Source organism: Sceloporus occidentalis, unplaced genomic scaffold (assembly GCF_023333645.1).
Source record: "Sceloporus occidentalis isolate IW3139 unplaced genomic scaffold, rSceOcc1.0.p SCAF_26, whole genome shotgun sequence".
Lineage (NCBI taxonomy): Eukaryota > Metazoa > Chordata > Lepidosauria > Squamata > Phrynosomatidae > Sceloporus > Sceloporus occidentalis.
Genome location: NW_028317006.1, coordinates 11523355 through 11547884, shown reverse-complemented (window position 1 = coordinate 11547884; position 24530 = coordinate 11523355). Strand labels below are relative to the sequence as shown.

The window sequence follows — 24530 nt, the reverse complement described above, 5'->3', positions numbered from 1 at the left end:
TCCCCTGCAATCGGTGGATAATGTAGAATGCATAACTTAGTAACCAATTCCCATGCATGGGAAACTCTCTAGGTTTGACCCGGAGTCTCCAGGTGAAGTACTGTTTCTCTGGGTCTTTGGGTGATTTTCATCTTTGTCTATGTAGGGCAGTGGCATGTACTCATACTCACTTCTCACCAACATTATGCCACCTTCACACCTACTTTCACTGCTCCCCAACCCATTGTGTTTCTCCTACAGTTTATAATTATAATTTACTTTGTCTCATAGGCCAATCGATCCCGTGAACTTGGAGCACAAGTTTATTGTGTCGGTGTAAAAGACTTTAACGAGACTCAGGTACTGTACATTCGCATACCTTTAGCGACAGCCTACCGAGTAAAAGTATTGCACAGAATGGTAAAAATATGTCCAAAGTAGCTCTTTCAACATGCCGTCTCGTATGTTTCGGCACTCTAGAAATGGAGTTTGACAGCTCTCTTGTGGCAAGGCAGAGCATTTTAGGCATGTTCCTTCCTGTACACAGGTGAAAAAAGGATGGTATCGGTGGTTATACCACCTACTCTCAAGCAGGGTAGCCTTAAAGCCTGAGCTGTCATGGATGATGTTACTAAGCCTCATTCTGTGGGACCCAACTATTTAGATTTAATTTCTTAGTTATTTTAAAAGCAAGTTTTAGAAGCCAGGGGTGCTGCCAAACTTTGAACGTTACTACATTTTCGTTTAACTTTCCTTGACATGCAGTACATTTTGTGTTACTTTCCTCCTTGAAATTTAATTGAGCATAATGAAGAATAATTGGTACAACACACTTTTTGAAACCACAGACCTGTATTTAGCTTGGACGCCTGTTGGCTGAGAATACTTTTTTTATTCTTTTTTTATTCTTTCCACTCAGAACAACTGAAGAAGTAAAAAATATTTTAGTTAATGAAATGCTTAATCAAATAGTAAGATTTAAAGTTAGGCAAGTTCTATATTTATATCTACTAAATCCTATACTGGCCATTGGTTCATTGGGCAATAGACTGGTCATTGGGCAAACTGGCCAAGTGCCAGTCGGAGGCTCCTATTTTCCTGTATTGCAGATATAATTCTTTATAATTTATAGTGTAAAGGTGATGGTTGTACAGACACACTGGCATTCTGTAGAGGTGCAAGTGCATAGCATGTAGCCCCTGCTACTGTGCCAGGGCCGATTTAAAATGCCAGTCTGGACTTGCTGCCAATTCATGTTAGCTTAAGTGCCCACTCCTTTTCTTATTCTCTCGTTCTTAGCTGGCACGCATAGCTGACAGTAAAGATCACGTCTTCCCAGTCAATGGAGGTTTTGAAGCTCTTCAAGATATAATAGGCTCGGTGAGTATTGTTCTTCTATTAATAAATATGCTCCGTGCAGAGGTTTTATTGTGGGAGCGAAATGTTACAACATGTTGTGATGTTTCCTTGGGCTAGAAAAAAGGATTATCAGCAGACTCAATTTTTAACACATATGAAGAATGCTTATTAACTATTAATTTAGAGTTCATGTCATATCCTGAGGGTACATATCGAGCGGGATCCTTTTTGAAAGGACGCAACAGAAATTTGACACAAAGATCAAGTTATAAAACACATAATTAAACATATTCATACACTAGAGTACATTTTAAAACTTTTCGCAACAGAAAAAAGAATGATCAGATGGCCCCTCCCGTAAGAATACATAAGGCATTGTTTGAATGCAGTCTGACAATATTTGTCAGTGGGTAAAATGGGCATTCTGTCAGCCTTTTCAGAAAGAAAGTTACATTTTTAATGTTCCTTAAAGGGAAATACTACTATATGTATAGCTTAACAAAATGTTAAAAATCATCTCTGTTGTTACACTTGGATCTCCAAGTTTCAGGTTATTGTATCACTTTTTGCATAACTTTTCGGCAGTTCTTGAGGTCCATAAACAAACCACCATTCTGTATAACCTTGCCTCCTTGCCTTAAAATAAGTCGCATGTTAATTGACACCCCTGCTCAAGGATATCAAAAAAAGGCCTGTTTGTGGTCCTTGAGACCTAGAGTTTTTCATCTGGAGTTTGTGTGGTGCTTTTTCTTAAAGCTCTATGATGGTCCATTGGCCAGACTAGCATTTAGCATTTTATTTGCTTAGCCCGATGTGTCCGAATAGATGTATTAATCCGAACAGGATTATTTAGAAAACACTTTATGCCTGAGAGACGTAGAAACCAAAGTGACTTCAGTGTTTCTTATTGAATCTTCAATTTTAACCTCCTTTATTATATTTCCATATAAAACTGTTTAGCAGTAGACACATTGAATCCTCTGCCAACAGTACGGGTTTTAAAAGGCATTGCGAGAGGAGCCCTGTCCAGGGGGGGGGCAAAGCATTAAATATTTTAAAATAAGGATTCTTCTGTTTATGTATATTTTCCTTTTAGTAATATCTTATACTTACATTTATGCCTTTTGATGTTCATTAAGTAACAGTCTAAAGTTTCCTGTACAGAATGGGCCACCAGAGTCTTTTTGTGTTCCAAACTAGTTTTTAAACATAGCCACGGGAGGCGCTTAGACGTTGCAACCTATATAACCATAGAACACTGCTGCCAATACTTTACCAACTTTACCCACATTGCCCATGCACCATACCTATGCCTTGCTTACAAAGTAGGACGGGCACACCAGCCATTTTTCCATGGACACTTATACATTCCATTTATAACTAATTGTTTCCATTCTGTGACTTTATAATATACTGTAGGGTCACACTTTATATGTGTTGTTCACTAGCAAGAGAACATGATGTGATCACCATAGTGCAAAGTATCTTGTTTTAAATTGTTTTATTATTTTAGGTATGTATAAAGTCACATCAGATAGAATGATTTAAGGGCATTGCTTTTCTCTAGACCAGGGGTGTCCAAGTTTTTTCTGCAGTGGGCCACTTCATCAGAATTGTATACGTGCGAGGGCCGCACTCATTTTTCACTGAGAGAAAATATGGCCTTTAATAAGATATGCAGATTAAAATAAAGTAAATGACACAAAACCTTTACTTTTCCTCTCACTGATTTCTGGGATTTCTGGGCCTACAAATTCAGGATTCTGGAAAAGTAAAAATAAAATAGTTCTATTTATTTTAGGGATGCACTAAAATGAAAATTCGGGACCAAAAACGAAAATTCAGGGTTCACTTAGCCGAAACTGAAAGTGACCCCCCCCACATTTTAATAAAAGTAAGTTACACACCAAAATTGTACAAAAAAATTATATATTTTGATTGTTAACAGCAATCTCAGGCATACCCAGATTCCAGTATGTACTGGTTGGCTGGGCATTGTATTTTTAGTCCAATTTTAGTGTGTAACCACAATTGGACAACAAAAATCAACAATATGACTTGGCATGATAGGAGTGTGATTGCTAACAGCAAACACACTCTTTTTATACCCAGGCAACCAGTAAATGCTGGAACCTAGGCATGATGAGACTGTGATTGCTGTTAGCAGATTGCTGTTAGCTGTTAGCAATCACACTCCTATCATCCCAAGTCAGCCAATACATGCTGGTACAGGGTGGCTGTGAGTGCAGACCCCATACTGCTGGCAGCCTCAATACACAAGGGGGGCAGCTAGCCAGGTTTCAACATGTACTGGCTGACTTGGCATGATAGGAGTGTGATTGCTAACAATTCAAACACCCACCCCCTTACCTGCTCTACAGCTCTCGATGCCGCTCACAGACTTCAGCAGGGGGCGCGGCCTCCCTCGTTCTCCCCACAGAGGAGGCAGGACTGGAGCAGAGAATAGCCCCTCCCACAAGTAAGCAGCAGGGCTCTTGTGATCCTGGCTGCCGATCTCACGCGGGCCGCACCTCGAGGTTCCGCGGGCCGCATTTGGCCCGCGGGCCGCATGTTGGACGCCCCTGCTCTAGACAGTTTCATATGAGAAGCAGTAACCGTTTTATCCTATTTGATGCATTTGCATCTTTTGTCAGCGACTGAGGGTATGGTGTGCAGGAAGTGGATTGTAGCCACTTTTCTACTGTAAGGAGGCCAAAAACAACAGCCCCTTCATTCATCTGATGAGCTGATACACTGAAAGAAAATAGAGGATGCAGACGTCTAACTAAAAATGGTTTCTTTGTGGGATTCCTCTCTCTTGCGTTGGCAGATGATCAGAAGTCCAGCTACAGCAGTAGACTCATTTCCCATGTTTTAGCACACACCGCCGCTATGTATACGGCAGCTGGAGGGATTCTGCTATTGTATACATTGTAAAGTGTTGGGGATTTGAGCCAGAATACAGCTTATTCATAACTATGAATCTGGCAATGTCAAATAGGAATTGGCTCTCATGCCACAAACTGATGGCAAGATTCCTTGACTTGACTCTGAAGAGATTACCGTGCAAGGTTCCATTATTGCAACCCGGGGCAGTCAAGAGGGAAAGCTGCCCCAGGATGAGGGGTGCCCTTGAGCAGCAATGCCCCTGCAGATGTGGCAACAGAACAGGGCAGGATCTCTGACCTTGCCCCAGATGCAGAGTTAGTTAGAGCCCCGACACAACCTCGGGCTCGTTTAGAAATTTCGTATTGGTCAGTTTTATTCATACCGTAATTGATGATTGATCCCTATTCCTTTCATTGAGTTTGTATTTTAGTTTTCTCACCCGTGCTGAATATTTAAGAATATTATTTAAAAGCAATTAAAGGTGCCAAGACACTAAAACTGTCGGCTCGAAACGGTTATTCATGAATTGGAATTTTTTTGGACAGCCGGAGTCTCCACATTTACAAGCACTGCAAAAATATTTGTTTTTCAGCATAATTAGTTGTAAAACCAAATATAATTAGCATGTTCCATCAAAGCAAACAGATCTCAGCCCGATCTCCTGTTGTGAATTTCACAGACTGGAATGTTGTTTTTTTTGGCCGCACAGCCCCGTAGGCATTTTATTTTGTCTGGAGATAAGCATTTCATGCCAATCTAAGTATGCATGTTAATGAGCCACACAACACGAGTCTCAGCTCTTGAGAGCAGATTTCAAAGGGTAGGTATGACCTAGTATGGCTATCCATATGGTTCATACGGACATTACCTTTAGTATGTTCATTTTCCATAATACTGAGTTGCATTAAAATTCCTTTAAGCAATTTAAGATATTCTTTTACGTTTTGTTCCCCACATATATTTTTTATATGAATGCTACAGAGCGCTGCATACCTATGGGCGGAGGTCTGGACACCACTAAATAAATTATGTAATACAAGAGAAGCTAAGGGTTTTCAGCATTTTGGGGGCTATCCAAGCATCTGAAGGCTGCCAGTTGGACACAAATGATGTAAAAGGAACTTGAGTTCTAGCATAGTCCTTCTTTAACGCGTATTCTCATAGTGGCACAATAACTTTGGGAAGGGTTTTAAAAGAAATATGATTACAAAACAAATGCGTTGTCCTCTTTATCTGTGGGTGCTAATACATATCTGGTTTTCCAACACTTTTAGATCCTGAAGATGTCCTGCATTGAGATTCTAGCGGCCGAGCCTTCCAGTATATGTGCTGGGAGTAAGTATGTGAACGTGCGGAAAAGGAAAATAAATCATTACGTAATTTTATAGTTAATGAACATGAAGTTGGACATTTTATTTCTCACCATTTCAAGGAGCTTTACAGAAATGCATTATGAGACCAATTCCTATGAGATATTCCTGCAAGAAGAACTGAGCAGGCCCCCGCAAAAATTATCAAATTACTGAGAAATCTCCCAACCCTAACCATGCATTGCACTAAAACAAATTAATTCACCTCTCAGGAAGAGCTCACTGGGGGGTCAGACCCTTCATAATGCATAGTAAAGTTGGTGAGTTGAAATATTCAAGTCAGCTGCAAACCCCCCAGTATGGCACAGAGAAAAAAACGTAGACACGTAAATAATAAATAAGATGATGATGATTGCTATACTTTTTCCAACTGTACTGAGGCTCAACTTATGACAATATGATAAACACTACATCCTATATGCAATATGAATATGGAGAGGTTTGCTGCTGCATCAGGAGAGGGCAGTGTACTAAATGAGTAGATATATAGCTTATATACAAGTATTTATTGTTAATAATATTTCACACCATAGCTAGGTATTACATCGCCGTTTAATAATTACGTTTAGTACATTTAACAATTTGAAGTTGTTTACCTTCATGTTAGTTTAGTTTCGGTTAATCTAAACTAGTCCTTTGTCTAGTTTTTTTTCTAGAACCAGAAATGTAAAAGTTCTTCCTTTTTATCACTGTTTACGATGTTTTAGACCATTCACGTGTATTTAAGGTACAATAAATAAATTACGCACATCTAGTGTGCACGTGAGTATAGTGCCCGGTTGATATAACTAAACATTACAATGAAGGATAATTACGGTAAATGATAGTTGCCTTAAATTTTGTGTTTTCAGCTTGTTTGGTATTCTTCCATTTCAGCGTCTTTCCAAGTCGTCGTAAGAGGCAACGGTTTCCGATACGCGCGGAATGTGGATCGCGTTCTCTGCAGTTTCAGGATTAATGAGACGTCTGTGCAGAGTAAGGAAAATCAACAGCGTGCCTATACCTATATGCACTTAAAAAATACAGAAACCTTATAAAAAGCATACTCAGATCAAGAAACCAGTGCACGCCCAGCAAACGCTATTTAAAAGCACCTATCACATCATGTGACCATATATTGCTATTTCAAACCCTAAACCCCCAGAGTTTTTGCTGCTAACCTAGTTACTTTATTTCTACTCACTAAAAACATCTTACTTTTTATCTCAGCAAAGAAGCCGTTGGTTGTGGAGGACACTTACCTGCTTTGCCCGGCACCCGTCCTCGAAGATGTTGGCATGTAAGCTTTGACTGTATTTACCCGGAGATCGGGCAAACAATATTTTGTGTCATTTCAGATTTTTAGTAGAAAATATAAAAGTTAAACAAAAAAACATATATTCCAACTGCGATGGTGTATAAATATATCTATGTCTATGATGACATAGAACAATTAATAGTGGTGAGCTCTAGAAAATTGAAAAATGGATATTTCACCTTTTGAATGCCTAATGGAATCAACTCAAAAGGTTAACTATTCCCCTTAAGACAATCTGAGCTAAATTATCAGTGACGGATAATTCAGTTCTGCCGTCTGAAGGTTGAGACGTTATGGCTTCCAGTGGTGGGAAGAGACTGAGTTACAGTGGGTCAGTCTTTTTGACCATCCAACACTCCTCGTTAGCTTCTTGGCAAGGTTTGGTTTCTAAAGTCGGAGTTATGGATTCATCTAATTTTGTTGGCCCTTTATAATGCATAGTTATTATTATTTATTGTTTTATATAGCGTCATCATATTCCGTAGTGCTGTACAATGGGTGGACAGGACATAACAAGTATTATATATATCATGACAATTTGACTTACAGAAACAACAGGTGAAGAGGGCTCGGCTCAAACGAGCTTACAGTCTTAAATGAATGAGATGTCTGGAATTAAAAATTATTGATTGAACTATGCATAATGTGGGGCCAGCAAGAAAACTTGTCAGAGCTGACCCTTCATAATGCATAATAAAGCTTGTGGGTTGAAACTCTTTTGCAAACACTCTTGCAAACTCCTGTTTTATGAGTAGTGCTAGAGGGAAATGTAAATAAAGCAATAATGTGAATTTGTCTAAAATCCAAAACAGCCACAGAATCCGAGCGGCTCTCATCTTTTGGCGTCCGGGCAATCACCCAAACCCGTCTCTAATACCCTTCAATGAGAACGTATACTGTTAGATAATCTACATCGTAGCACTGTATGCTGGCCATTAATTCCTTAAAAGCCAGAGACGTGAGCAATGCCATGTTGAGTAATTCAGCACTGCAATGACCTACTGTCCTACTTCTTCTATCCCCAGGGAGGCTGCTCTCCAAGTCAGTATGAACAATGGTGTGAGCTTCATCTCCAGCTACGTGATCATCACCAGCACACACTGTGTGAGTCTTCATAGTCATTTATATTTCTCTTTTATTTATAGCATTGTTTTTATTTTATTTTTTTAATTCAGCGAGATTCTGAAAAAATACGATTAATTTTAACTCGCTAGACACTATGACAGTATGACACTATAAAGGCAAAGAATAGGAATCCCGATGTTGCAATGTTGTTGAGATGAAACCTTCTGACTCCCACAATTTCATGGTTTAGAGAAAAATCCCATTTAAGATATATCGAACGCATCAGCTGCAACGGCTTAGCTGTGACTAACGCACAGTCAGCAAACTACTGCTAGGAAACGTTAGGTAAACGTTAATACATTTAGGACTTTTTCTTAAAGGCAATGTGTGACCTTCTGGTCATGAAGCTGTAAAAACAAAAACCACATTTAACAGAACAGTTTCCTGGCACTCTTTTTGTAATATTACACAGTAAATGTATGCCTATGTTGTTATGAGGCAGACTCTCCTCATGTGTAGTCCCCTCTATGATTATTCCTTACAATCGTGAAGGTATACATTCATCACAATATATATGGGTGAAAACTTCTATTTAGATTTATTCATAAAATTGTTTATTTACACACACATATATACGGTATATATTATCTTTTCTCAATGCTATGAATGGTTAAAGTCAACAAAACAAGGTCAATGGGAACAGATATTTTCAAGGATTCCAGCACTAAAGTTTTAGAGATGTGTTTTTTTTATACAGGTTAACTAGAACCCACTAAACGCCAGGGTGATGTACCGATATTACTGAAGTGTCTTTGCCTTGGCTTCTTCTTCTTCTAGGGGTACTTGGTATTGGTTGATACTGGCAGTACTTGGCTCGGAACCTGAAAATTATTGTTCATGTTTGGGAACAGGTTGAGAACCAAGGCTTCACAGGGTCCAACTTGGTCATACATTTACATTTGTCCATGTTTTGTTAGTGGCTTGTTGCAGTGTAACACAACAACGTATTCATTTTACAATATAGTTATTTCCACGCAATGTTCTTGTATATTCCAAAATCCTTAACATTGGCCAAGATACCAGGCCTGCGAGACATAACTGTCTTTAACAGCTTGGTGGAACCTGAATTTTATGGTGCCTCACCCTCCTTAGGTCTGATGAAATCTCATTGTCTATCATCTCCATTTTAGCTGCAGAGTCAAGTTAAAATCAATGGAGACTCAACTTGGCATCTCTTCCAGTTTCATAATCTTAACTATGTAGTTGATAATTAGAATGCACCCATAAAGTGCAGGTGTTCATTTTAGGAGCCCAATAATGCATGTTAATGTTAATGACTTGGTTATAAACTGGAATTGTCAAATATATTTTATATATTTTTGCTAATGGATTTCTGTGTTTAAGGGTTCTGTGTATCAGGGCTTTGCAATGCTCTCAGGGCTAAAACAAACATAATGAGCAAATCATGCTAAATCCTTCTGTGGTGTTAGTTTACTATGCTTTAAAAAGTTTTTAATTTGTTTCATTTTCCATGTGAAATCAATATAAGAATACATAGTTCCCTTAGTAATCATAGCAGAGGCAAACATCATGTTCTAGAGCTTTTTGTTCTAAACCATGATGCCAAGAACCCTTACCTGCTCTAATCAGAATGCAGAGGGGATGCCACCGTGTATTATGAGTATCCACATACAAAAAAGCAGTAGAATGGCTTATTGCAGTTCATTACTTCAATCTTGGTTCAGATATACAGTGGATTATCTTTACTGCCTGGTCACAGATTGGGAAATAACAAGCAGTAGGTCATAGGCAAGATTTGCCATACAGACAAACTAGGGCACTAAGCGGGTAGGTAGCACCACCATCCAGTTTCCTCCTATGTTTTCAAGCAACTGCATACAGGAGTATGGCACCAGAGACACAATTTGTCTAGGGGGGGTCAGAAACCAGAGGGCCATATGCATCCATTTGTATGAACTGTTTTGGTTCTATACAGAATAGCATGTTGGAAATATGAAATGGAAGTCTTTGGTCGAATGTGATAAATGTGAATAGAACCTTTAACACCTTTTGGGAACCATAAGTCTTCCCTCTGTTCAGCTCTGGGCAGACTTCTTGTCATAGCAATAGCTTTGTCTCTCCTTTCTTGTACCAGCTTTTCTGGATATGACACAGTCACAACATACTTTGCATTATATCTCACAGGCAGATGGGACCATCCTGGCAATAGCCTTGCTCATACTCTTCCTTCTGTTGCTGCTCGCCCTGTTGTGGTGGTTCTGGCCACTTTGCTGTACTGTGGTAAGTGTCAGTGTTTGTCATCTTAATGTTGCACTCACCTTGAAAGTAAAATGTCTTTGACTCATAGTATCTACAGGTCCTGTACAGTATATGTGCATAACATTATTTTATGTGCTAATTTTCCTCAATAATAAATGGTAACATATTTCATTAATTCTGCTTTTACTGGCATGAGGAACATAATGACATTAATATAGTTGGTCACCCCTTTGCAGCTATAACAGCTTCCACTATTCTGGGAATGCTTTCCAACAGATTTTGAAGTGTGTCTGTGGAAATTTTTGCCCATTTATCCAGTAGAGCATTTGGGTCATTGATGTTGGAAAAAGGCCTGGCTAACATTCTCCTTTCCAGTTCATCCCAAAGGTGTTCGGTGGAGTTGAGGTCAGGGCTCTGTGCGGTCAGTCAAGTTCTTCCACACCAAGCTCATCCAACCATGTCTTTATGGACCTTGCTTTGTGTGCTGGGGCACAGTTATGCTGGAATAGAAAAGGGCCTTCCCCAAACTGTTCCCACAAAGCTGGAAGCAAAAAAAAATGTCTCAAAAAGGACATTTGTAAGTGACCCCAAACTTTTGGACAGCAGTGCATATATAAATCACAACAAAATAATAATAAATAATTTTAATCAAAATCCCAAAAAGTGGTTTATTCCATATAGACATTTCAGTTTCAACCAGAGACTCAAGACAACCTACATAGACAAATAATTCAATATATAGTAAATATCGGATTTAACCCACACGCCTAACCACACCAAGGAACCACCTCCTGGTCATGACTTTCGGTTACAAAATATCTGATGTGTAATTTAATCATAGTCTACATAATTGACACAAGTAACTTTTTTTGTTTTAAATACAAAATGCTAGAATATTCAATTGATACAGGGTAATAATTAACCCTTATTACTGTACTAAAATGACACATGTACACAACGGATAATCATGGTTGCCATAATGATGACAAACCTAATTATGCAATTTAAGAATAAAGTAAAGATAAAACCATTCAATAAAAACTAGCAGATTATTAAAGTGGCTTCAGATCTATTATCTGAAGTCCAAGAAACACGACCATGGCAGATTCTCATTTAACCCTTTAGGTGAAAAATGCTTCTCTGCATAGTAGTTGCCTAGATCTATTGCCCCCTCCATTAAAGAGGTGGTTCATGATCAATCGCTATCGATTAACCAAAAAATAATTTCAACGATTAATTTAGGAATAAGTAGAGAGGATTAACAAGACATGTACAGTAGTTGGTCTTTAACATACTGCATGTCCTTAGTTCGCTCATTTTAAATGTATTCTGGATAAACCTTTGTCCTTTCCGAGTGTTTTAATGCATTCTACTGGGTGGTTTATTTATGATTGCACTGAGTTTTTAAAAGAATAATATTTTGTCACATTCCGTTACCACCCTTCAGCGGCTGAGTAATATCTCTTGGGTCAGTTATTGCGAGTTCCTGCCTCACTGTGCTGATCATACACTTTTTGTTCTCATCCAATCCAAAAAAACAGAACCTGTATGTCTTCTTTAAGAAGATAAACACTTATTTCACTATTGAAAACTAAGACATGATTTGGAGATACCCCTTCATGAAAAGAAGAACTTTGTGTCAAGACTTTGGAGGTGGTGGCCCATATAGTGAAATACAAGTTATATCATATAACATTTTAAATGCTCCAGAGTCTTTAGTCTATAAACCTGAGTGATATGTAACTCTAAATTGTCTAATAATAAGATTAGGCAAATTAAAAATGATTGAAAGCTGTTGAAAACTGATAGGAACTGCAAGCTCAGACACATGGAGAGGTTCAATCAAAGAGAAGATCCAAAAATATTTAATTACATTTACAGTCACTTATATGAAATATAACGTTAGGTAAACCCACTGTAATCTTTACTAAAAGATATGTACGCAGAAATCTTGATACATTTTCTTTGTATAGTGTGATGACATTTAAAGTCAGGCACGTCAATGTTGCTCTTGGCTGCTAACGATCTAAGGGTTAATTACCATGGCTGGGTGGATGTAATAATCAGTTCTTGGAAATCTGGCTTGCGTGCAAAATTTGGATAGAAAGTAAAACCTAGCCCTCCAAATCCAGACCAGATACGTCATCTGAGAGCAACTGAAATTAGGTCTCTAGGGAGCATCCTGGCAATGAGCATCAATCTTAAGCAAAATATACAAAACTTAAAGAATGTTCATTTTATTTGTTAGTATGACAAAAAAAAGAATCGATGAATTCTTTGTAAAGAAAGACTAGCTTTGTATCGGGTATACATTGTTCTAAAACCAGTTCTGACTTCACGCGTGGAAAGCATTGATATCGGTGGAAAGTCAATTTGAGACAACTCACTGATGGTCAGAGGGCAAATTGCCTTAACGTGGCCTTTCTGAGGTTTTTCTGATAAATGCAGACCAAAATCCAAAGACACACGTATTGGATTTCCTTCGTTTTATGGTAGTCAGCATATTCTTCTCACATACAGTATTTCTTACACTGTTACCATTATATTTATATGTGTTTCCTGGATTTAACATAATGCATAAAACAGAGGTTTGTTTCTAAATGGAACATTTACCTGTCTACAGTTTATACTACAGTAAGGAGGTAGATTGTAAGATGATATTACCCACGATGATATTCTTACATCAAAAAGAAGAGGCACCCAGGAGCTCTTTGTCTGATGTTAGTTACTCACATATGATTTTAATCAATAAAGGGACAGTATACTGCTTTAAGCAGACTCGCTAACATTGAATGCATTTTAAAGTACTTAAACTTTACCTACCGGCCCCTCAAATCTCTGTGATGGAAGTGCGTTGTGCGCATACACTATTTGACCAAACATAGGTGGACACTCCAAATTACTAAGTTTAGGTGTTTCCACACCCTTTGTTTACTGATACATAAAATCAAATACTTAGGCAGCCGTCTCCATAGACAAACATTGGCTGTAGAATGGGTCATACTGAAAAGCTCAGTGACTTTAAACATGGCAGTGTCATAGGATTCCACCTTTGCCACCAATCAGTTTGTAAACTTTCTGCTCTGCTAGATCTGCTCCGTTCCACTGTAAGTGCTATTACTGTGAAGTGGAAGCACAACAGCTCAGCCACCAATCAGTAGACCACGCACACTCACAGAGCAGGGCTGCCGAGTGCTGAAGAGCGTAGAGCTTAAAAATCGCCTGTCCTCTGTAGCACCACTCACTACAGAATTCCAAACTGCCTCTGAAAGCAACATCAGCACCAGCATTATGCTTCAGGAACTTCATGAAATGGGTTTCCAATGGCCAAGCAGCTGCACACAAGCGGAAGACCACTATGCGCAAACCCAGCCAGCGGCTGGAGAGGTGTGAAGCACACCACTGCTGGAGTCTGGAGAAGGGCAAACATTCTCTGGAGTGATGAATCACGCTTCACTATCTGGAAGTCTGATGGATGTATGGTGGATGCCATGAAACGCTACCAACCAGTGAAGGGAAATCATAATGCTTTAGCATACCAAGATATTTTGGACATTGCTATGCTTCCAGCTTTGTGGGAACAGTTTGGGGAAGGCCCTTTTCTATTCCAGCATGGCTGTGCCCCAGTGCACAAAGCAAGGTCCATAAAGACATGGATGGATGAGTTTGGTTTGGAAGAACTTGGTCATACACAGCCCTGACCTCAACCCCATAAAACATCTTTGGGATGAACTGGAATGGAGATGAATCCCTCTATACATTTGCATGCAATAAAGATAAAGTATAAGGTGACACTTAGCTATCAGACACATTAAAGTGCATGTGATGGCTCCAAGTACACATCAATTAATATACTTCTCCTCTCAATCTGGCATGGCTTATTTGTCAAATTCTTATATATAAAAATCTTATCAATGCATTTGTTAATATAATCTTATTGTTTTATTCCCCATGTGTTTATTATATGTAATCCTTTTTTTATGAATTTTTTCCCCAGATCATCAAAGCACCTCCTCCACCACCAGAGGAAGACAGTGAGGTATTTAGCATGTTTTTCTACAAATGTGTTTATAATAACAGGTTTCATTTGCCCTGAGTGCATTAGTCATACTGAGGTTCTTATGCAAGAGTAATTCTTTCTGTTCTAAGATTTATTGAGAGGGAATAGAATATTCAAAAATTTGACCCCCTTTCCTTAGCAACAATTCAGATGAAGGGCGCAAGTAGATGAAGTGGGTCAATAACTAAACAATGAGTAGTAGGCGAGTTGAGAGCTTGAGATGAAACAGCAAGAGCTTGCGATATATCATGAAGGATACAATTTCCCTGCAAGAATCATCACGTTAGCCATGAGTAGTGGCTGACAAGGTAAATCATTACCATTATGCAGGCCTATCTAAATGTTCTTAAGGATGGACCCTTTATAATGCATAATATGATGAAAAGGTGAATCTCAACCTCAGCTCCCTTGTAACTCATGGTTTAATTGATAAACCATCTATTCTAAGTCAGCTGAAAGAGCCGCTAATGCAGCAACCGATAAGGACAGGCAACCCTAACTCATTTTATGCATAGTGCAGAGGATATGGGACCTGATTTCACCAGCAGAATCTGTAAGTGTTCCCAACTACTTGTAATTCTGTCACCTACATTTTCCTTAATTAGGAAGTAGTATATATTCCATCGCTGTTTAATTCCTTTAAATAAGAAGCTCCAGAACTTTCAAAACATGGAGCATACACTGGAGAGTAGACTAAAGTGTAATGAGGGTTATATGAGTGGCATTTCGAAGGTTGCTCTTTCTTGAATATACAGTAGCTCAATGATACCCATTTCTGTAATTCCAACATATATTCATTGTATAAACTGTTGTGTAATCTCAGTTTGTGTTACCTCTCAATTATGATTTTCTGGATATTGACAAGAATATCGCTTTTTAAAGTACAATGCTGTCCGTAGTTGAATTGTATGGTACTTCATGGTTTAAATTTGTTGCCCATTTATTTGCAGTATGTTACACAGTTGACAAGAAGGTGTTCAGTTATCAGAAATTACAGCAAAACTTCTATTTTCCTTTGTGTGTTCTCGATAGATTCATATGAAAAGTTAAACGCCTTCTTTTTTTTTTTACTAAATGTCATAGGAAATGTATGCCTTAATGTTTTTTCCATATGGCGTGCTGCCTGCAAATAATTTAATTGGAGTGTTTTTTGGGATGTTAAAGACAACCAGATGCTGATTCCCTGCCCCCAGAGGTTAAATTCTGGAGTGGCATGAGGGGGCAACGGGTGAGGACATGTCCTGAGATGACTGAACATGCATCATCTGGTGTGGGTTTCAGTATATGAGAGCAGAGGTACCCCGTGTGGAATGAGGAGAGCGGTGTTATGAGGATATTCAGAACATAGTCATAGAATCACGTGCTATCACACACAGGGAGACTTTATGCATTGCAATCCCGTCTTCCATTATATGGAGTGTTATGGATATTTTATATACCATTTTTGTCTGGATGTTTGGAATATATAAACACTAGGATACATGTATTGTTTGTTATCAGAAGAGATTATATGGTAAAGTTAAAATGTATTATTTATCCAAACTAATGGGATGAGTAGCCAATTAAATTTGTTTGGGATAGCTAGCATGAAGAGCTTACAGGCTAGTTATATAGTGTTTTTAACTAGCTAATGGAGCTTACATCCTGGTGGGATTGCTAGCTATGGGCAGCTTACGATCTGGTTGGATGGCTAGCCACAAGAGCTTACAGTCTGGTGATATAGTGAGATATCACATATCACAGTTATAGGTACTTTTTGGCTATGTTGTTAACATGAATCCTAATAGCTTCGTTATATATGCGTGGAGTGATGAATACTGATGACTAGGCATGGGCAACTTGGGTGATCAGCTCCCTGCAGTCCTGTTGCTCAATGGGCCAATTGACCTCCCCAACCAGTCTATTTATGCTATGGAAGCTATGCCACCTCAGCACAGCCTCCATAGACTTCATTAAAGAGATTGCGCGCCTTTAAGACACAGCGAGCCGGTATATGATGTCATATGCCATTGCCCAGTTTCTTAAAGGTGTGAAGCTGACCATGAAGGAAGAGGCGACTGGGGGCGCTGTCCTAGGTTGGGTCTAGGGCCACCGGAAAGGTAAATACATTACTGTATGCATGTTACACTGTGCTACCACATCAAGTGCACTCTGGGTTCACGAGTTAATCACCCTTTGTCCTACAGTGGAGATTAAGTTTGACTAGAAGTTGCCAAGTCAGGGTTGTGGTATTGATGTGCCTTTTTGGACCAAATTCCACTTAAAATGTGTTTTTATCATTTGTGTCCTCATAAAGTGTGGTCTGGGATAGGTCAATGTTAGATTCCTTTTGCTGCTGCGTTTGTGTTTGCGGGATCTTATTTTCTTGTTTAGTCTTAAAAGTGTTTGAAGTTATTTCAGTCTCCCCGCTGAGCGTGCAGAAACATTCAGATGTTTTTCTTTGACATGCCCCAAGCTGCCTTCTCATTCCCTTCCCTGGATACATGTTTAGCAGGAGCTTGGCTAATTCTCTATCAAATTGCATTTATATTACAATGAATAAGACTTTCATTAAGCAAAAAAGGAAATATGTCCTCAAGAATATGACTTCTTCAATACATCAGAGCCCTCCATCAAGTCCTTGACACTACCTTGCGCTCATTAACATATCTTATATGTGCATCCGTTTCTTAAATGTTGAGATATCCTTCTAGTATATTAGACTGCTTCCTCTTAATGTGATAGCTCACTCGGTGTGAGACTCCTTTCCAAGATTCCAGAGAGCACCTAAGCCTCTTAGGTGTTAAAAAACATATGTCACTCCATGAACAGAGAGATATTCTGGCATAGGCCAGCAAGAGCTAGCGCGGCAGGTCCAGAGTGCTTTAGCCCCTCTGACATCAAACCAGGTCACCTACTGGACCCTGGCTACCCATTTACACCGTGGAGGAATGTGTCTGGCCAACACAGCCAAAATAACACAAGTCCTTAATAGTCAAAACACTGCAATATGACATCATACACCAGCAGTGGCTAAGGGGGGCATCTTACATTGGTCGACTAAAAGGTATCCCAGACTTCTATAGACTTCTTTTAATGTTTTAATTAAGAGACAATTTTGCTGGTAATATTTAACATTTTTCTCCAGTAGTCAGGCGGTGTTCCTAATAGCGAACCTTTACTCCGTAAGGTCTGATGTAATAAACGAGAACATTATTTACATCACACTCTCGCTATTTGCTTACTGCCTCCCAGACACATCATTAAACCTAAACTACCGTATAAGCTGAGTCAAATACTTTGCCTAAGTTTGACCTGGTTTCTAAATAAACACATATCTGTGCATATGCGTATCTTGTCCGCCTAATTAAGTAAAAAATATACTTTATCCGTGTTTGTATAAAACTTGTGTCTGCTTGGTTTCATTCTAGCCTCATAGTTTATAGCTGGCGGCGGAGCTTGGCTTTTATCATTAACACAGATGTTTTAATTATAAGGGAGCACTGAATCAGCACCAGCCCTTTTAATAAAGCTTCCAGTACCTTAACATGCGGGGACATGCAAAAGTAAGACAAAACTGCATACTGCGTGGAAAGATGAACTTACCCTGCTGGCCTATGTTTCTGTAAGAGATCCAGGGCAATGTCAGTAATAACTTATACCCCTACAGTTTGGTTACCTAGAACCCTCTGAGTGGGAAGTTCTCATACTCCTGTGATTTTGGCATTTTTTTTACTAGAGCTCAATGTCCAAAAACTGCCTATATTTCCAAAGGAACTCAATAAGTTCCCAGGTAAATTAAAACTTCATTAATATTACTCTCCCTACCGAGACATGACTTATGGTGTCCTTCTGCCTGAAGGCCACACTCCCAATTCACGTACAAAACTGCAAAATGCAGATAAGAATGGTCGCATCATTTATCCAGAAGACAATAAATAAACTAATAGGTCCATGTCGACACATTGAAATATATATTCAAGTTCAACACAGAAACCACACTAAGCACTGACATTCATCAAAGAATGTTTTTGCTGCTCGTACCACCACGTGAGGGCAGCATCATGCCCTCACATCCACTATTGAGTTATGATCCACCATATAATATGATTGTCTCTCCCCATGAGAGGACACAGACTCCAAGCCATATGCCTGGAGTGTCATCAGTGGCAGGAAAGTGTTCTCATTAAAATCCATGGGTGCGCTTTCAACGAATGCACTCAATGGTCTCAGTAGAACCCTGCCCAAACAGTTTGCCGAGCCAGAGCTGGCCGGAGGTGAGTGTATCACTTGCATGGAGATATGTCCCAACAGAGCGCGGGCACGACGACTAGCTGGGTTGTCTGAAAATGGGCAAATGCATATGGTGGTAATATTCCATGGATATAACTCTTTTAAGATTTTGCAAAACCCGCTAGACCAGTGCAGGTATGGCCTACATGGTAGAAAGCAAGATACAAAAGGCTGGTGCGTAATAGAAAATATTTTTTGGCACTCGTTTAATACAAAATTATTTTAGAGAAAATATTTTTCCCCTCTAGGGTCATAGTATAAGCCTGCAATACCCTAGACCCTACAAAACACAGAAAAAAATAATAATAATAATATAATTTCACTGCAGCAGAAAGAAAATGGGTCAGAATTCATAGTTAAATTAGGAATTCTGGTATCTATCAAGCTATGAAGAAAATATATTTTCCACTTCTCACTAACTGGAGAAAATGAAGAGTGGATTTAATGATTAGAAACAGATGAGAGGAATGGTTTATGGAACAGAGAGGGTGTGGAGTCAAATGCTATAACTCATTAAAGAAAAACTGGTATATATTTAAAAACACATTCACTGGAGGCAAAGGGTTTATGCTGGCCAAAATATTCACCTAGTGATATAAAACTGTAAAGTTGCCACACAAAGCATTAGAAACATAATCTCAATTATTTTGTTTTAATGCCTGCATACTGTAGAAGAATAATTAATTATTTCAGTCTGCAATTAATATCTCTTTAGAGATCCCTTAACAGGGAAGCAATCCACAGGCATGCTAGCATGTTTGGGAAGAAAAACAGGCAAATCAATAAAACCGCAGCATTACTGGTCCATCATATGCAATCTGCAGACATAGCTGTTGCCATTGCTGCAAAAAAAAATCCTTAAATATTGCTGTTTTACTGTTATTTGAGCTTTGAGAATGGAAGAAAGTAATAAATCTGCTTAAAGTCGGTGTGTCATTTTACCCAGCTTTTATATTTTGCAGCCCAGCACCTTAATGAACATTTAATTCTGTTTACAGATCACAATAAGTGATATAGAAGTATTAGAACTGAGGAGTGAGAAAATGTTACTTTTGTTGGATTACTTTTTTCCTGGTGGTGACTATGTGCAGATGCACATAATTATATCTCAGAGATAGAGCTTCTTACGACAAAAGGTCCCGGGGCTTTGTAGACCTTTAGAAAATATTAACCATAACAAACCAGTAGGACAACAGAAGTTTTACTTGCCAATGCAGCACAGCTAGCATCCTGTTAAGTAAAACAGGGATAGGCAAAGACATGGTTGATGGCGGACATTTTTAAAGCCACTGGACACTATGAATTTTTGACAATGCTCAGATAGTTCCACTAAGTTAAAACTGTGTTAGAATGAACAATTTTATTCCTTTCAGGGCCATACACAGCTATACACTTGCCCTTACATGTGCCTGCTCATACACACACATGCCTGCCCATACACACATATTTACACTTGCCCTTACACACAAACATCCTAGCATACTCTTGTCCTTACACACAAACTTGACCTAAGAACACTCTCTCTTTCTTGACTTCCTCCGTATTTCTTCCATTTCTCTGATCTCTTCTCTTTCTCCCTATCTATGTCTTTCCTATTTCTCCCCTTTTCTCTACCTCTGCCCTTTCTCCTCATCTATCCCATTTCTCCCTGCCTCTTACCTTTCTCCCTAACATTTCCTTTCCTTTAATCCTGTGATGGGGCACGAGATCTCTCCCTAGACCTCTGTTTCTTCTGTAACTGAAGTTCGTGCTCCCTTAACCCTTTGCTTCTTAGAATTAGATCAATGATTCATTATGCAGGACCAACTCAGCCCTTTGTGGGAAAATTTACCTAGCATGACCCTTCATTATATATATAGTGAAATCATAGAGTTGAAACAACAACTCTCCTGCCAATAAACTCAACAGGCCCCAGGTCCTACTTCCAAAATAATCTGATGGCACATTAAGCTGCTTAGCAATGGACAGGTCAGGGAGGGCTTCAGTCCTGAATCCTGATGCTAGACTGTAATGCACTGATAATTGTGCTGATCCCTTAATAAAAACTAGGTATTGCTGGCCCTTTATTTGCAATATTAATCTATTTTGAAAAGGCACAGTTCTAAAGATTATCTGATTCGTCAGAGAGAAGCGCTGCATACCTATGTGTGATCCAGCTTTGCTTTGATTAATATGTTTGTCTCATATATCTCTGTTAATCCAAACAGTGTCGCTGATCGTCTGTAAGCAGGATTGCGCAAGAGCTATCAGGATAGATTTTTACAAGTGGCCATTTCAGTGCAGTGCTGAAATATAATTTACTAGTGGAATGGAATGTACCCGGGACGAAAGCCTTTTTTATAATGCTGATTTATGTGTTCGGCTCCAGTGTGGTGCAATATTGCATTTATAATACGCATTCATGTATAGGGTCCGAATTAACAGGAAAGAGGGGGGAAGAAAACAGCCTGGTTCTTACCATAGCTTTTCCTAAACTTAGCCAGTATTTTCATTACTGTCAGAAGTAAGCTATTTTATGTTATTTATTGACTCATCTATGTGGAAAGAGTACCCATAAATGGGGCAATTTAATGCGGCTGCAAAGGTAGAAAGGTACACACTCAGAGGCTCCAATCCCTCAGATGTAGCCTTTGTCACAAAACTAGAACGCCTCTGTATTTTTTATCCAGAAAAACGTAATGTTACCTCTAGTCCATAAATATGAAAAGTAGAGCTGTCACATCCATAGCCTTTAGCGTATTTCCCTATATTTATAAAATCCATCCAATACTAGCATGTTTCTTATTATTAATATTTTTATTATCTTTTATTAATTAAGCACCAACAAATTACGCAGCGCTGTACAATTTAAATGCGGCAGTTAACACACATAACAAATATACCATACTACATACAGATAAATCAAGAGTTGAGAACCCTTTCTGTAAGCTTGCCATCTAGCCTAATGCTACTTGTATAAAATGTTCCAGGCAGGAACGATAGACCTTTGAGTGCCCTGCTCCTGAGCTTACAATCTAAAGGGAGCAGCATGGGTAATTAAAACAAAAGTGGAGGTGAAAAGAGGGCATAGTAGCTCTCGTGTAGCAGTAGTAAGGGTTAAGAGGTTTCATGATGCAGAAGTGTAAATAAAATGAACACAGGTGTGGATGAGTTAGCGCTTGGCTTCAGATGGTGGCTAGCACACAGCTTGTGACGTTACTGAAAGGCTACAAGAGAACAATGAGAGAAGAGAAATAAGAGAAGGTTTTTTAAGGTAAAACGGGGCAGTGTTATGGCTGTAGGAGATCAGACGGGGAGGGGATCAGGACAAAGGATTGTACATTTGGAAAGGTGAATACTAACGCTTGGCCAAAAAAGAAACAATCTCCCCAAAAAGTATTTGGTACATATACAGGAAAACATGCATAATTATCCAAAATATGAATTAAGAAACTTGCTTGCAGATCTGGCTAGCACGCAGCTTGGGGTGTAAGAGAAGACTATGTTGACCTCTCAACAGAAATGAGTATAATGTATGACAAAACCCGTGCACCTAATTTCTGGATGTGTGAATGCCATTACATAGGTTTGTTCCATTTATTCAGTTGTAAATTGTGGAATGTGGGAAAGTGACGCGTCCGATATAAATGCCTGATATTGACCTCCCCAGGTTATTGAAAGTTCTGACAGATGTTACAATGATACAATGTTTCTAAATTGAGTTTGCTTTGTTTTGTACAGGAGGAAGATGATGATGGTCTTCCTAAAAAGAAGTGGCCCACTGTTGATGCTTCTTACTATGGAGGCAGAGGTGTTGGTGGCATTAAGAGAATGGAGGTGAATACATGTCCCTGTATGAACTAAACATATTTGCCAGCTGTGACTGCACTATAATGTTGGTTTTTATTCAGGCTATCATATTATGTGCCTAATATGGCTTTTTGCATTTTATATTTGGTTTTGTTGCATAACAAAGAATGATACAAATTATTGCAAGATAACGGATTATCTATCTATCTATCTATCTATCTATATTAGACTTGTGCATTCGCATTCGGGTGAACATGAAAACAAACACGAAGGGTGCATTTTGGTTGTTCAGCCCAAATACGTCAGCTGCCCTTTGGTTGATGCCAAAGGAGGTCCCTGCCAGCGACCAATAGAGTCGCTCGCACGGACCATTAACTTATGAATCCTTCGCCGTCAGGAGTTAGAGGTCCATATGAGCGACTCTGTTGGTCACTGGCAAGGAGCTCCTCTGGCATCAACCAATGAAGAGCGGCTGCCGTGTACTGTTACCGCGTTAACCCCATATTAACCACTTCTAAAAAAACTGGAAAACACGAATATTCCCCTGAACTGAACACAGGAACTGGTGAATATTTGTGAAATACGAAGATTTTTTTTCCCCATGAAGAACTGTTACAAAACCTTCTTACAAAACGTATTGCACTGAAGACTACAGAGAGGATCTACATGACTGATCTAGTGGGATCTAGCATATCACCTTGCATATCAACTTGAGAACACAGCTGATCTAATCTAAATTTAATAAGGGAAATTAATGCAGCCGTATCAGCACAAGAGCAGGTAGAGTCTTCAGCCGATACCTTTTATTGGGAAAACTTTGGGAAAGATATAAATTCACACAAGTGTTTCCTGAAAGCGTATGTGACTTTACATCTTTTTCTAAGCTGGCCCAGTAGAAGGTATAAACTTCAACTAAAGTCTCTACGATCTAATTTTTGCAATCAGAGACCCACCAAGCGAGGCTTAAGCTGGAAGGCATGAATTATTGATGTTACAGAATTCTATGGAAGACGTTAATTAAAAAAAGATTTATTATTTTTGAGGATATGGTGCAAAATATTACAATATAAAACAGTAGATAATGATGCAATGATCTTACAATTTTTCATATTAGCTGTATAAAGTCACAACAAGATAAGCTTACAGTACAGGGGCATAACTTAAACCTAGGTCTGGGAGATGATAGGGGTTACCTAAAGGTATTATCAGAGAAGCTAACCATGAATGAACTCCCAGTGTTTTAATTACTAGTAATAGAATAAATATTTTTTTAAAATATTGTGTTTTCTGTTTTCGTTACTGTCTATAACACTGTAGTTAATGCTAAAAGATTTTTTTTTTATTTCCATTGGACCGCTTCATTAATTTTCCATTAATAACAATGTCCTAGGATGTATAGTAAGTGCTTGGGGTTTCCTTTAAGCAAATTCTTGTCTCTGTCAGGTGCGTTGGGGAGAAAAGGGTTCAACCGAAGAAGGCGCTAAACTGGAGAAAGCCAAGAATGCCAGGGTGAAGATGCCAGAGCAAGAGTATGAGTTCCCATCGCCAAAGATTCTCAACAACAACCTGGGAAATTCTTCTTCCTCCCGGAAGTGGTACTCCCCAATTAAGGCAAGTTGTAAGAACAAACTAAAACAGAACTACAAGACATTAGCAAGTAATACATCTATTGATAACGGATAATCAGTTTTTAAAATATCAACCAGTTGCCAAAATGTGAGATAATTAAACAGTTTGATTCATTGTCTATTGTGATTTTATGTAGCTTAAACCTTATAATATAGGAACCCTGCTCCTTCTTATTTTATGCAGAAAATAACTGTATGCATAATGTAAATACTGTCCAGGAAAACAAAACAAAGTTGTTTCATAGCATCATCTGTTTTTATTTCTATCATGCGGTAGCCAGTGATTTTTGGACTAGGGGTATATCCTTTGATTATAGAGTGGAATTTCTATTTCGTAACATTTCACAAGAAGTCTTGCACAATTACTTAAGATGATTTGGGTAATGGATATTTACTGTTTTGTTTATTGTATGCTTGCTTATGTTTCGATAATAACACTTTGGCACCCTGCTGGTAAGAATGAAATAATGCACGCCTTTGTTTTGAGGCTTACACGTTGATAGAAGATGGGGTGAATACTATACTACTACGCTAATAACATG

The 24530-nt window shown here is 38.8% G+C and overlaps 1 protein-coding gene across 1 annotated transcript in view; it reads left to right on the top strand.

Annotated features, from left to right (window-relative positions):
* Positions 1-24530, top strand: part of LOC149300168 (anthrax toxin receptor 1-like) — a 66555-nt gene that overhangs the window by 23348 nt on the left and 18677 nt on the right. The window contains exons 7-16 of the mRNA XM_089485581.1: positions 271-339; positions 1279-1359; positions 5502-5562; positions 6474-6572; positions 6807-6876; positions 7920-7998; positions 10165-10260; positions 14237-14278; positions 22292-22387; positions 23804-23971. Of these exons, the coding sequence (XP_089341707.1) occupies positions 271-339; positions 1279-1359; positions 5502-5562; positions 6474-6572; positions 6807-6876; positions 7920-7998; positions 10165-10260; positions 14237-14278; positions 22292-22387; positions 23804-23971 (861 nt within the window). The remainder of the gene's footprint in view (positions 1-270; positions 340-1278; positions 1360-5501; positions 5563-6473; positions 6573-6806; positions 6877-7919; positions 7999-10164; positions 10261-14236; positions 14279-22291; positions 22388-23803; positions 23972-24530) is intronic.